The sequence below is a fragment of the Nerophis lumbriciformis genome, linkage group LG36 (genome assembly GCF_033978685.3).
Source record: "Nerophis lumbriciformis linkage group LG36, RoL_Nlum_v2.1, whole genome shotgun sequence".
In the NCBI taxonomy this organism is placed as follows: Eukaryota; Metazoa; Chordata; class Actinopteri; order Syngnathiformes; family Syngnathidae; genus Nerophis; species Nerophis lumbriciformis.
In genome coordinates this window covers 12,797,884-12,810,712 of record NC_084583.2, presented here as the reverse complement: position 1 = coordinate 12,810,712, position 12,829 = coordinate 12,797,884, and the positions used below count along the sequence as shown (strand labels likewise).

Genomic DNA, 12,829 nt, shown 5'->3' with positions numbered 1-12,829 from the left:
CACCTCGTAATTGTACACGTGTTGGAGAGTCCCTGTCCCCAAAGTGTCTGAGTAACGTGGTGGATAATATGGAATGACAGGGAGGTTGGAGTGATACAGGACGCGAGACTGTCTCCACCTGTACACTTTGACTGATATGATGAGCAGCAAGCAGGTGATGAAGAGGAAGGAGACCACAGCCAAAGCCAAGACTAAGTAAAAAGTCAGCTTGTCATTGTACTCCTTGTCGTGCATGCTAAAGTCAGTGAACTCTGACAGCACTTCAGGGAAGCTGTCCGCCACCGCCACGTTAACAATGACTGTAGCTGAACGAGAGGGCTGCCCGTTGTCCTCCACTAGAACACTCAGTCTTTGTTTGACGGCATCTTTATCAGTGACTTGGCGGACAGTTCTTACTTCTCCATTGTGTAGGCCCACTTCAAACAGCGCCCTGTCTGTGGCTTTGTGCACTTTATAGGAGAGCCAGGCGTTCTGTCCAGAGTCCACATCCACAGCCACCACTTTAGTCACCAGATAGCCCACATCTGCTGAACGAGGCACCATTTCAGCCAGCACTGAGCCGCCAGTCTGGACCGGGTACAGGACCTGGGGGGCATTGTCGTTCTGGTCCTGGATCAGGATATGAACTGTGGCTACAGAACTTAAAGGAGGGGATCCGGCATCGCGGGCGGTAACGTTAAAGTCAAATGATTTAATTTGTTCGTAATCAAAAGATCGGACTGCGTGGATGACACCGTTCTCTGAGTTGACTGAGACAAAAGAAGACACAGCTACTCCATTAACTTCTTTCTCCTCCAGGAAGTAAGACACTCGGGCGTTCTGGCCCCAGTCTGCATCACTAGCACTGACAGTAAACACAGAAAAACCAGGAGAGTTGTTCTCTGGAACATTCTTACTGTATTCTGACTGATGGAATTTGGGCGGGCTGTCATTCACGTCAGATATTTTAACGTTGATGTTTTTACTACTAGACAGAGGAGGAGAGCCTTGGTCAGACACTGTTATGGTAACATTATATTCAGAAACACTTTCCCTGTCTAAAAAGTTGTCTGTCACGATGGTGTAATAACCTGTTAATGAAGACTCAATTTTGAAAGGGACATCAGACGTCATGGAGCACTTGACAGCACCGTTGCTTTCAGAGTCTTCATCATTCACGTTAAAAACAGCTACAGTTGTACCTGGGGGAGAATCCTCAGGTATGGACTGAGAAAATGACATTAATTTAATTGTAGGGACATTGTCATTCTCATCAATTATGTTAACAATGACTTTACATGTATCAGTAAATCCTCCGTGATCACTGGCTTGAATCTTTAACTCATGTGAGATAGATTTTTCAAAATCTAATTTACCTTTGATTTTAATTTCTCCTGTCTTAAAATTGACCTCAAAAAGCTTTTGTGCCTCTTTGCTGATTTGAGGGGTGGAATAAGTGATGTCACCATACAGGCCTGCATCAGCGTCACTTGCACTAACAGTAGCAATCAATGTTCCTTCAGGTGAATTTTCTCGAACATCTACCTTATAAACAGGCTGGCTGCACACAGGTGCGTTATCGTTGGCATCCAGTACAGTGATTTGAATTCTCACCGTCCCTGATCTATGTGGCTCACCGCCATCTGAAGCAATCAACATGAGAGTGTGAGTCTCCTCTTCCTCCCTGTCTAAAAGCTTCTGTAAAACCATTTCTACAACTTTTCTCCCGTTTGTTTCGGTCTGAACTTCTAATTTAAAATGATCTGATGGTTTAAGAATATATTTCTGAATATCATTAATACCGACGTCAGGGTCGTCTGCATTAGCAAGAGAGAAACGGGTGCCCACTGCAGCATATTCAGCTATTTTCAAATTAATTTCATGTTGTGGGAACGAGGGGCTGTTATCATTAATATCTATAACTTCCACTGTTACACGATGAAGCTGGATTGGATTTTCTAAAATGATGTCAAAACTGAAGCTGCAGGGCGTCGTCTTTCCACAAAGCTCTTCTCGGTCGATGCGCTCTTTAATAACAAGTGTGCCTTTGTCTCGCTTTAAATCAACATACTGCCGATCTTCCTTGGTGATAATACGAGCTTTACCTGCTACTAGTCTGGCCACATCCAAGCCCAAATCTCTGGCAATGTTTCCAACAAAAGAGCCTTCTGCCTGATCCTCCGGTATGGAATAGCGAGCTTGTCCACTCACTGAGCTCAGCTCGCAGAGACAAAGAATGACAAACAGTGCGCGCCATCGGCCTCTGACTGCGTTTATCCACATACAATCCATCCTCAAGATGAAAAAAAAACGGTGATAATAATCCTTCAGAGTGAACACAAACACTTCTTTAACAAAAACAACGAAATAAACAAGAGGATCCACAAGAAAGATTTCTCTTCAAATGGCGAGCAGACCGTCGTCTTCGCAAGCAATGCAGCTCTAAAGGGAGACCAATAGGACCACAGCACTGAATATTGTCACTCTTTATTCAATGACGTATCAACAGCGGCCCTCAGAGCATTTTCACAGTAATACACCTTCATATTTATAGACGGTCAAATGTATTTAATACAGACGTTAAAATTATTACTGATGCATTAATGCTCGTAAAAATAAACAACTAAAATTATCAATTAAACGAAATATTTATTGTATCATTGCACATTAGACGCATCTTTTATCATGGTCATATTTGGACTTTTATTTTGAAACTACGAACATGGCATGTTGGGAAAAAGGTTTTAATCAGCGAGAAAAAAAAAAAAAAAGCAAAGCGTTTTAAAAAATATACATTAACTTCATAAATAAAGCATGATTATTATACAAGTATAAAACAATATATATATATTAGTTTTAATTTCTTACATGCATTAATAGAGACTTTTTCTGGTGAGTGATTTAGCTGTTTGTTTATAGTTAAATCAACATCTCCGAAATAGTATAACAAACATTGGTAAAACATTATATAATTTGTTCTAATTATTCATTGCCAAATTCCTTATATTTTATATTCTAGACAGTATTTTAATTTTGGTGTATTATTTAGTTACATATGGATAGTTGTTGATTTGCCTCTATATTTGGGATTTGAGTTCAATTACTTTTAGTCACGAAGGATTCAGCACCATGGACAGCAGTGAGTATTAGTGCAACATTAATTACTGCGAGAGAATTGCGAAAATAACACATAACAAAGAAACAAGAAAACATTATATATTCAACATTAAACAGTTAAATGTGACACCAATAAACACATGCAATCATTAGGCTGGACAACAAACACATAATAAAATAACCCTACAGTGAGTGTTAATGTTGGTAACGTGAGGTGTTTATTTATTTATTTTATTTTTTATTTACAGTGTGTGCGTGCGTGAGTGCATGTACGTGTGCGTGTGTGTGTGTGTCTCTGTGAGTGTGTTTGTTTAAATAATCATCAGATTAATACTTACTCATAAGACGTTTAAGACCAGGATATGTTTACCTGGCCTGCATTAATTCAATGGTGGTTCAGAAGAGGCGATACCAAATAACTATTTAATTAATATCTTGAGTGGACATTTTTTTTAATAACATAAAACCGCATTAGATTAATTAATTTACCTTAAAGTTTTTTTGTAGTAATGTAAGTCACTTTTATGATAAAGTAAACTATTGATAATGTGTATTATACACAGTGATATTGTTGTTGTTGTTTTTGAGAATATTTGTTTTGGGTAAGGCACTCCATAATTGTCATCAGAGTCTTGAGAATGTCTGTGTATCAAAAGAGGCAATGAATCAATTGTTAATCACAAATATTTGTGTTCTCACTATAAATCTAAAAAACATTTTTACATATTAGAATAAAAACATTGTGAAGAAAGCAAAGGAAATGTTCACTGAGCACAATGATGTCAAGTGAGATTATTTCTATGGTGCTGAAACTATTGAGTTGTTTTGTGGAATCAACTTTGTAGAACTAAACTCCAGCAACTACCTCCAGACACACTAGCAAAATTAAACAACACATCTACTAATATTTATAATAAAATAATACATGCAAAACTCCTGCACTACTTGAACAACCACACCAAAAACTGACTGACAAATGTTAGAACTAAGTAAATATAATATATCAATCTACTCAATGATCTAGATATAAACACTGCATGACACATACTTTGATTCACGCAGCATCAATATTATCTCGCATAAACAATCTGTTTTAATGGCCCACATTGAGGCGAGACACTAATTTATATTTTGTATGAAAATTGATGAACTTATGTCAACATGTCAAAGTTCAAATCAGTACACAGACGATACATTCATGTACTACCAAGAGTTTCCATTTGACTTTCCAACTATGTGAAACAAAATATATATTTATACATTTTACAAAGTAAAAGAGAAAGATACATATGATGGACGATACATTTGAAAGTTGTCCAACTTGGAAAATCAACAGCATCTAAAATATGAAGTTGGAAATATTGTACCTCATATACTAACTATAAGATCAGAGGTAGGTAAAATACCAACTTTCCAGAGCAGTAGTGCGAATGAATGAAACATAATAACGTTTTCAGACACAAAAATAGAGAACGAGTGGAAAAACATGTAAAAAGATATGCACAATAAAGACAAAAAAGTCTTCATTACTTAAAATGATGCGAAGCCGGACCAGGTGGCAAAGTAATGGAACTGTATGATTCCAGTATGCTGGCAGTAAAATAAATATACACATACTGGAAGACCTAACTAACCTAAAATATCTGTAACCTTTTGGCTGTTTATAACAGGTGAGGATCAACTCATATTTAAACAAGAGGTGCTTTGATTAAATGTGAAATGCAGTTTAAAACACTAAAGCTAAAACAAATAATGCTAGGCATGGTTCTTTCTAAAATGATCAAAAAAATGTCCAACATAACAAAAGGAGTCTAATAATGTCATGTAAGAGAGATCTGGCAAGTATGTAGACCTTATGTTGTTAAACATTTGTGGAGGAAGCAGGACTTTCAAAATGCTAAGTGACAATATTGTAACCTTCTGACGGCAGTGGGAACTTTAAAACACAACAAGAGAGAAAGCATGGCAAAACAAAATATAACTCACCAAAGTTGACATCTGTGAAAAGTTTCCTGACATCTGCTTGGTCACATGTGGTGTATCAGCATCAGCTCCATCCACACTCACTAAACTTTGACTCATGTCTTGCATATTCTTCATGTCACTTTTTCTGGAGTCGGTGGTCCTGCACACCTCGTAATTGTACACGTGTTGGAGAGTCCCTGTCCCCAAAGTGTCTGAGTAACGTGGTGGATAATATGGAATGACAGGGAGGTTGGAGTGGTACAAGACGCGAGACTGTCTCCACCTGTACACTTTGACTGATATGATGAGCAGCAAGCAGGTGATGAAGAGGAAGGAGACCACAGCCAAAGCCAAGACTAAGTAAAACGTCAGCTTGTCATTGTACTCCTTGTCGTGCATGCTAAAGTCAGTGAACTCTGACAGCACTTCAGGGAAGCTGTCCGCCACCGCCACGTTAACAATGACTGTAGCTGAACGAGAGGGCTGCCCGTTGTCCTCCACTAGAACACTCAGTCTTTGTTTGACGGCATCTTTATCAGTGACTTGGCGGACAGTTCTTATTTCTCCATTGTGTAGGCCCACTTCAAACAGCGCCCTGTCTGTGGCTTTGTGCACTTTATAGGAGAGCCAGGCGTTCTGTCCAGAGTCCACATCCACAGCCACCACTTTAGTCACCAGATAGCCCACATCTGCTGAACGAGGCACCATTTCAGCCAGCACCGAGCCGCCCGTCTGGACCGGGTACAGGACCTGGGGGGCGTTGTCGTTCTGGTCCTGGATCAGGATATGAACTGTGGCTACAGAACTTAAAGGAGGGGATCCGGCATCACGGGCGGTAACGTTAAAGTCAAATGATTTAATTTGTTCGTAATCAAAAGATCGGACAGCGTGGATGACACCGTTCTCTGCGTTAACTGAGACAAAAGAAGACACAGCTACTCCATTAACTTCTTTCTCCTCCAGGAAGTAAGACACTCGGGCGTTCTGGCCCCAGTCTGCATCACTAGCACTGACAGTAAACACAGAAAAACCAGGAGAGTTGTTCTCTGGAACATTCTTACTGTATTCTGACTGATGGAATTTGGGCGGGCTGTCATTCACGTCAGATATTTTAACGTTTATGTTTTTACTACTAGACAGAGGAGGAGAGCCTTGGTCAGACACTGTTATGGTAACATTATATTCAGAAATACTTTCCCTGTCTAAGAAGTTTTCGGTCACTATGGTGTAATAACCTGTTAATGAAGACTCAATTTTGAAAGGTACATCGGAATTAATGGAGCACTTGACAACACCGTTGCTATCAGAGTCTTCATCATTCACGTTAAAAACAGCTACAGTTGTACCTGGGGGAGAATCCTCAGGTATGGACTGAGACAATGACATTAATTTAATTGTAGGGACATTGTCATTCTCATCAATTATGTTAACAATGACTTTACATGTATCAGTAAGTCCACCATGATCACTAGCTTGAATATTTAACTCATGTGAGATAGATTTTTCAAAATCTAATTTACCTTTGATTTGAATTTCTCCTGTCTTAAAATTGACCTCAAAAAGCTTTTGTGCCTCCTTGCTGATTTGAGGGGTGGAATAAGTGACGTCACCATTGAGGCCTGAATCAGCGTCACTTGCACTAACAGTAGTAATCAACGTTCCTTCAGGTGAATTTTCTCGAACATCTACCTTATAAACAGGCTGGCTGCACACAGGTGCGTTATCGTTGGCATCCAGCACAGTGATTTGAATTCTCACCGTCCCTGATCTATGTGGCTCACCGCCATCTGAAGCAATCAACATGAGAGTGTGAGTCTCCTCTTCCTCTCTGTCTAAAAGCTTCTGTAAAACCATTTCTATAACTTTTCTCCCGTTTGTTTCGGTCTGAACTTCTAATTTAAAATGATCTAATGGTTTAAGAATGTATTTCTGAATACCATTAATACCGACATCAGGGTCGTCTGCATTAGCAAGAGAGAAACGGGTGCCCACTGCAGCATTTTCAGCTATTTTCAAATGAATTTCCTGTCGTGGGAAAGAAGGACTGTTGTCATTAATATCTATAACTTCCACTGTTACACGATGAAGCTGGATCGGATTTTCTAAAATGATGTCAAAACTGAAGCTGCAGGGCGTCGTCTTTCCACAAAGCTCTTCTCGGTCGATGCGCTCTTTAATAACAAGTGTGCCTTTGTCTCGCTTTAAATCAACATACTGCCGATCTTCCTTGGTGATAATACGAGCTTTACCTGCTACTAGTCTGGCCACATCCAAGCCCAAATCTCTGGCAATGTTTCCAACAAAAGAGCCTTCTGCCTGCTCCTCCGGTATGGAATAGCGAGCCTGTCCACTCACTGAGCTCAGCTCGCAGAGACAAAGAATGACAAACAGTGCGCGCCATCGGCCTCTGACTGCGTTTATCCACAAACAATCCATCCTCAAGATTAAAAAAAAACGGTGGTAATAATCCTTCAGAGTGAACACAAACACTCCTTAAACAAAAACAACGAAATAAACAAGAGGATCCACAAGAAAGATTTCTCTTCAAATGGCGAGCAGACCGTCGTCTTCGCAAGCAATGCAGCTCTAAAAGGAGACCAATAGGACCACAGCACTGAATATTGTCACTCTTTATTCAATGACGTATCAACAGCGGCCCTCAGAGCATTTTCACAGTAATACACCTTCATATTTATAGACGGTCAAATTTATTTAATACAGACGTTAAAATTATTACTGATGCATTAATGCTCGTAAAAATAATCATTTAAAATTATCAATAAAACGAAAATATGTATTGTATAATTGCACATTACACGCATATTTTATCATGGTCATATTTGGACTATTATTTTGAAACTACGAACATGGCATGTTGGGAAAAAGGTTTTAATCAGCGAGAAAAAAAAAGAAAAAAGCAAAGCGTTTTAAAAATTATACATTAACTTCATAAATAAAGCATGATTATTATACAAGTATAAAACAATATATATATATTAGTTTTAATTTCTTACATGCATTAATAGAGACTTTTTCTGGTGAGTGATTTAGCTGTTTGTTTATAGTTAAATCAACATCTCCGAAATAGTATAACAAACATTGGTAAAACATTATATAATTTGTTCTAATTATTCATTGCCAAATTCCTTATATTTTATATTCTAGACAGTATTTTAATTTTGGTGTATGATTTAGTTACATATGGATAGTTGTTGATTTGCCTCTATATTTGGGATTTGAGTTCAATTACTTTTAGTCACGAAGGATTCAGCACCATGGACAGCAGTGAGTATTAGTGCAACATTAATTACTGCGAGAGAATTGCGAAAATAACACATAACAAAGAAACAAGAAAACATTATATATTCAACATTAAACAGTTAAATGTGACACCAATAAACACATGCAATCATTAGGCTGGACAACAAACACATAATAAAATAACCCTACAGTGAGTGTTAATGTTGGTAACGTGAGGTGTTTATTTATTTATTTTATTTTTTATTTACAGTGTGTACGTGCGTGAGTGCATGTACGTGTGCGTGTGTGTGTGTGTCTCTGTGAGTGTGTTTGTTTAAATAATCATCAGATTAATACTTACTCATAAGACGTTTAAGACCAGGAGATGTTTACCTGGCGTGCATTAATTCAATGGTGGTTCAGAAGAGGCGATACCAAATAACTATTTAATTAATATCTTGAGTGGACATTTTTTTTAATAACATAAAACCGCGTTAGTTTAATTAATTTACCTTAAAGTTTTTTTGTAGTAATTTAAGTCACTTTTATGATAAAGTAAACTATTGATAATGTGTATTATACACAGTGATATTGTTGTTGTTGTTTTTGAGAATATTTGTTTTGGGTAAGGCACTCCATAATTTTCATCAGAGTCTTGAGAATGTCTGTGTATCAAAAGAGGCAATGAATCAATTGTTAATGACAAATATTTGTGTTCTCACTATAAATTTAAACGACATTTTGGCATTTTTGAATAAAAAGGTTGTGAAAAAAGCAAAGGAAATGTTCACTGAGCACAATGATGTCAAGTGAGATTATTTCTATGGTGCTGAAACTATTGAGTTGTTTTGTGGAATCAACTTTGTAGAACTAAACTCCAGCAACTACCTCCAGACACACTAGCAAAATTAAACAACAAATCTACTAATATTTATAATAAAATAATACATGCAAAACTCCTGCACTACTTGAACAACCACACCAAAAACTGACTGACAAATGTTAGAACTAAGTAAATATAATATATCAATCTACTCAATGATCTAGATATAAACACTGCATGACACATATTTTGATTCACGCAGCATCAATATTATCTCGCATAAACAATCTGTTTTAATGGCCCACATTGAGGCGAGACACTAATTTATATTTTGTATGAAAATTGATGAACTTATGTCAACATGTCAAAGTTCAAATCAGTACACAGACGATACATTCATGTACTACCAAGAGTTTCCATTTGACTTTCCAACTATGTGAAACAAAATATACATACATTTATTTTACAAAGTAAAAGAGAAAGATAAATATGATGGACTATATATTTGAAAGTTGTCCAACTTGGAAAATCAACAGCATCAAAAATATGAAGTTGGAAATATTGTACCTCATATACTAACTATAAGATCAGAGTTAGGTAAAATACCAACTTTCCAGAGCAGTAGTGAGAATGAATGAAACCTATTAAAGTTTTCCGACACAAAAATAGAGAACGAGTCGAGAAACATGTGACAAGATAAGAACAATAAAGACAAAAAAGTCTTCATTACTTAAAATTATGCAAAGCCGGACGAGGTGGTAAAGTAATGGAACTGTATGATTCCAGTATGCTGGCAGTGACATAAATATACACATACTGGAAGACCTAACTAACCTAAAATATCTGTAACCTTTTGGCTGTTTATAACAGGTGAGGATCAACTCATATTTAAACAAGAGGCGCTTTGATTAAATGTGACTCTCAGTTTAAAACACTGAAGCTAAAACAAAAATCCAGCCATTATGTTAGGCATGGTTCTTTCTAAAATGATCAAAAAAATGTCAAACATAACAAGAGGAGTCTAATAAGGTCATGTAAGAGTGATCCGGCAAGTATGTAGACCTTATGTTGTTAAACATTTGTGGAGGAAGCAGAAGTTTCAAAATGTTAAGAAACAATATTGTAACTTTCTGACAGCAGTGTAAACTTTAAAACACAACAAGAGAAAAAGCATGGTAAAAGAAAAAATAACTCACCAAAGTTGACATTTGTGAAAAGTTTCCTGACATCTGCTTGGTCACATGTGGTGTATCAGCATCAGCTCCATCCACACTCACTAAACTTTGACTCATGGCTTGCATATTCTTCATGTCACTTTTCCTGGAGTCGGTGGTCCTGCACACCTCGTAATTGTACACGTGTTGGAGAGTCCCTGTCCCCAAAGTGTCTGAGTAACGTGGTGGATAATATGGAATGACAGGGAGGTTGGAGTGGTACAGGACGCGAGACTGTCTCCACCTGTACACTTTGACTGATATGATGAGCAGCAAGCAGGTGATGAAGAGGAAGGAGACCACAGCCAAAGCCAAGACTAAGTAAAAAGTCAGCTTGTCATTGTACTCCTTGTCGTGCATGCTAAAGTCAGTGAACTCTGACAGCACTTCAGGGAAGCTGTCCGCCACCGCCACGTTAACAATGACTGTAGCTGAACGAGAGGGCTGCCCGTTGTCCTCCACTAGAACACTCAGTCTTTGTTTGACGGCATCTTTATCAGTGACTTGGCGGACAGTTCTTATTTCTCCATTGTGTAGGCCCACTTCAAACAGCGCCCTGTCTGTGGCTTTGTGCACTTTATAGGAGAGCCAGGCGTTCTGTCCAGAGTCCACATCAACAGCCACCACTTTAGTCACCAGATAGCCCACATCTGCTGAACGAGGCACCATTTCAGCCAGCACCGAGCCGCCCGTCTGGACCGGGTACAGGACCTGGGGGGCGTTGTCGTTCTGATCCTGGATCAGGATATGAACTGTGGCTACAGAACTTAAAGGAGGGGATCCGGCATCACGGGCGGTAACGTTAAAGTCAAATGATTTAATTTGTTCGTAATCAAAAGATCGGACAGCGTGGATGACACCGTTCTCTGCGTTAACTGAGACAAAAGAAGACACAGCTACTCCATTAACTTCTTTCTCCTCCAGGAAGTAAGACACTCGAGCGTTCTGGCCCCAGTCTGCATCACTAGCACTGACAGTAAACACAGAAAAACCAGGAGAGTTGTTCTCTGGAACATTCTTACTGTATTCTGACTGATGGAATTTGGGCGGGCTGTCGTTAACGTCAGATATTTTAACGTTGATGTTTTTACTACTAGACAGAGGAGGAGAGCCTTGGTCAGACACTGTTATGGTAACATTATATTCAGAAATACTTTCCCTGTCTAAGAAGTTTTCGGTCACTATGGTGTAATAACCTGTTAATGAAGACTCAATTTTGAAAGGTACATCGGAATTAATGGAGCACTTGACAACACCGTTGCTATCAGAGTCTTCATCATTCACGTTAAAAACAGCTACAGTTGTACCTGGGGGAGAATCCTCAGGTATGGACTGAGACAATGACATTAATTTAATTGTAGGGACATTGTCATTCTCATCAATTATGTTAACAATGACTTTACATGTATCAGTAAGTCCACCATGATCACTAGCTTGAATATTTAACTCATGTGAGATAGATTTTTCAAAATCTAATTTACCTTTGATTTGAATTTCTCCTGTCTTAAAATTGACCTCAAAAAGCTTTTGTGCCTCCTTGCTGATTTGAGGGGTGGAATAAGTGACGTCACCATTGAGGCCTGAATCAGCGTCACTTGCACTAACAGTAGTAATCAACGTTCCTTCAGGTGAATTTTCTCGAACATCTACCTTATAAACAGGCTGGCTGCACACAGGTGCGTTATCGTTGGCATCCAGCACAGTGATTTGAATTCTCACCGTCCCTGATCTATGTGGCTCACCGCCATCTGAAGCAATCAACATGAGAGTGTGAGTCTCCTCTTCCTCTCTGTCTAAAAGCTTCTGTAAAACCATTTCTATAACTTTTCTCCCGTTTGTTTCGGTCTGAACTTCTAATTTAAAATGATCTAATGGTTTAAGAATGTATTTCTGAATACCATTAATACCGACATCAGGGTCGTCTGCATTAGCAAGAGAGAAACGGGTGCCCACTGCAGCATTTTCAGCTATTTTCAAATGAATTTCCTGTCGTGGGAAAGAAGGACTGTTGTCATTAATATCTATAACTTCCACTGTTACACGATGAAGCTGGATCGGATTTTCTAAAATGATGTCAAAACTGAAGCTGCAGGGCGTCGTCTTTCCGCAAAGCTCTTCTCGGTCGATGCGCTCTTTAATAACAAGTGTGCCTTTGTCTCGCTTTAAATCAACATACTGCCGATCTTCCTTGGTGATAATACGAGCTTTACCTGCTACTAGTCTGGCCACATCCAAGCCCAAATCTCTGGCAATGTTTCCAACAAAAGAGCCTTCTGCCTGCTCCTCCGGTATGGAATAGCGAGCCTGTCCACTCACTGAGCTCAGCTCGCAGAGACAAAGAATGACAAACAGTGCGCGCCATCGGCCTCTGACTGCGTTTATCCACATACAATCCATCCTCAAGTTGAAAAAAAAAACGGTGGTAATAATCCTTCAGTGAACACAAACACTCCTTAAACAAAAACAACGAAATAAACAAGAGGATCCACAC

The 12,829-nt window shown here is 38.7% G+C and overlaps 2 protein-coding genes across 2 annotated transcripts; both read right to left on the bottom strand.

Moving 5' to 3' along the window:
* Positions 1–4,782: 4,782 nt before the first annotated feature.
* Positions 4,783–7,768, bottom strand: LOC133576791 (protocadherin beta-16-like). The gene has a single exon (XM_061930132.2). It carries the CDS (start codon positions 7,495–7,497, stop codon positions 5,035–5,037), a length of 2,463 nt encoding a protein of 820 aa, XP_061786116.2. The 5' UTR covers positions 7,498–7,768; the 3' UTR covers positions 4,783–5,034.
* On the bottom strand, positions 7,606–12,750 carry LOC140677574 (protocadherin gamma-A7-like). Its single transcript, XM_072912404.1, has 3 exons — positions 12,381–12,750; positions 10,321–11,096; positions 7,606–7,647 (listed from the first exon to the last, which is right to left on the bottom strand). Exons 1-3 carry the CDS (start codon positions 12,733–12,735, stop codon positions 7,606–7,608), a joined length of 1,173 nt encoding a protein of 390 aa, XP_072768505.1. The 5' UTR covers positions 12,736–12,750.
* Between the last annotated feature and the right edge of the window lie 79 nt (positions 12,751–12,829).

Coding starts and splice junctions, on each gene's coding strand:
- LOC133576791 (XM_061930132.2), bottom strand. CDS start 7,497: ATGGATTGTTTGTGGATAAACGCAGTCAGAGGCCGATGGCGCGCACTG.
- LOC140677574 (XM_072912404.1), bottom strand. CDS start 12,735: ATGGATTGTATGTGGATAAACGCAGTCAGAGGCCGATGGCGCGCACTG. Junction 11,097..12,380: donor AAATCCGATCCAGCTTCATC/GTGTAACAGTGG, acceptor TAAGTTCTGTAG/CCACAGTTCATATCCTGATC. Junction 7,648..10,320: donor TTTCACAAATGTCAACTTTG/GTGAGTTATTTT, acceptor GTCTCCTTTTAG/AGCTGCATTGCTTGCGAAGA.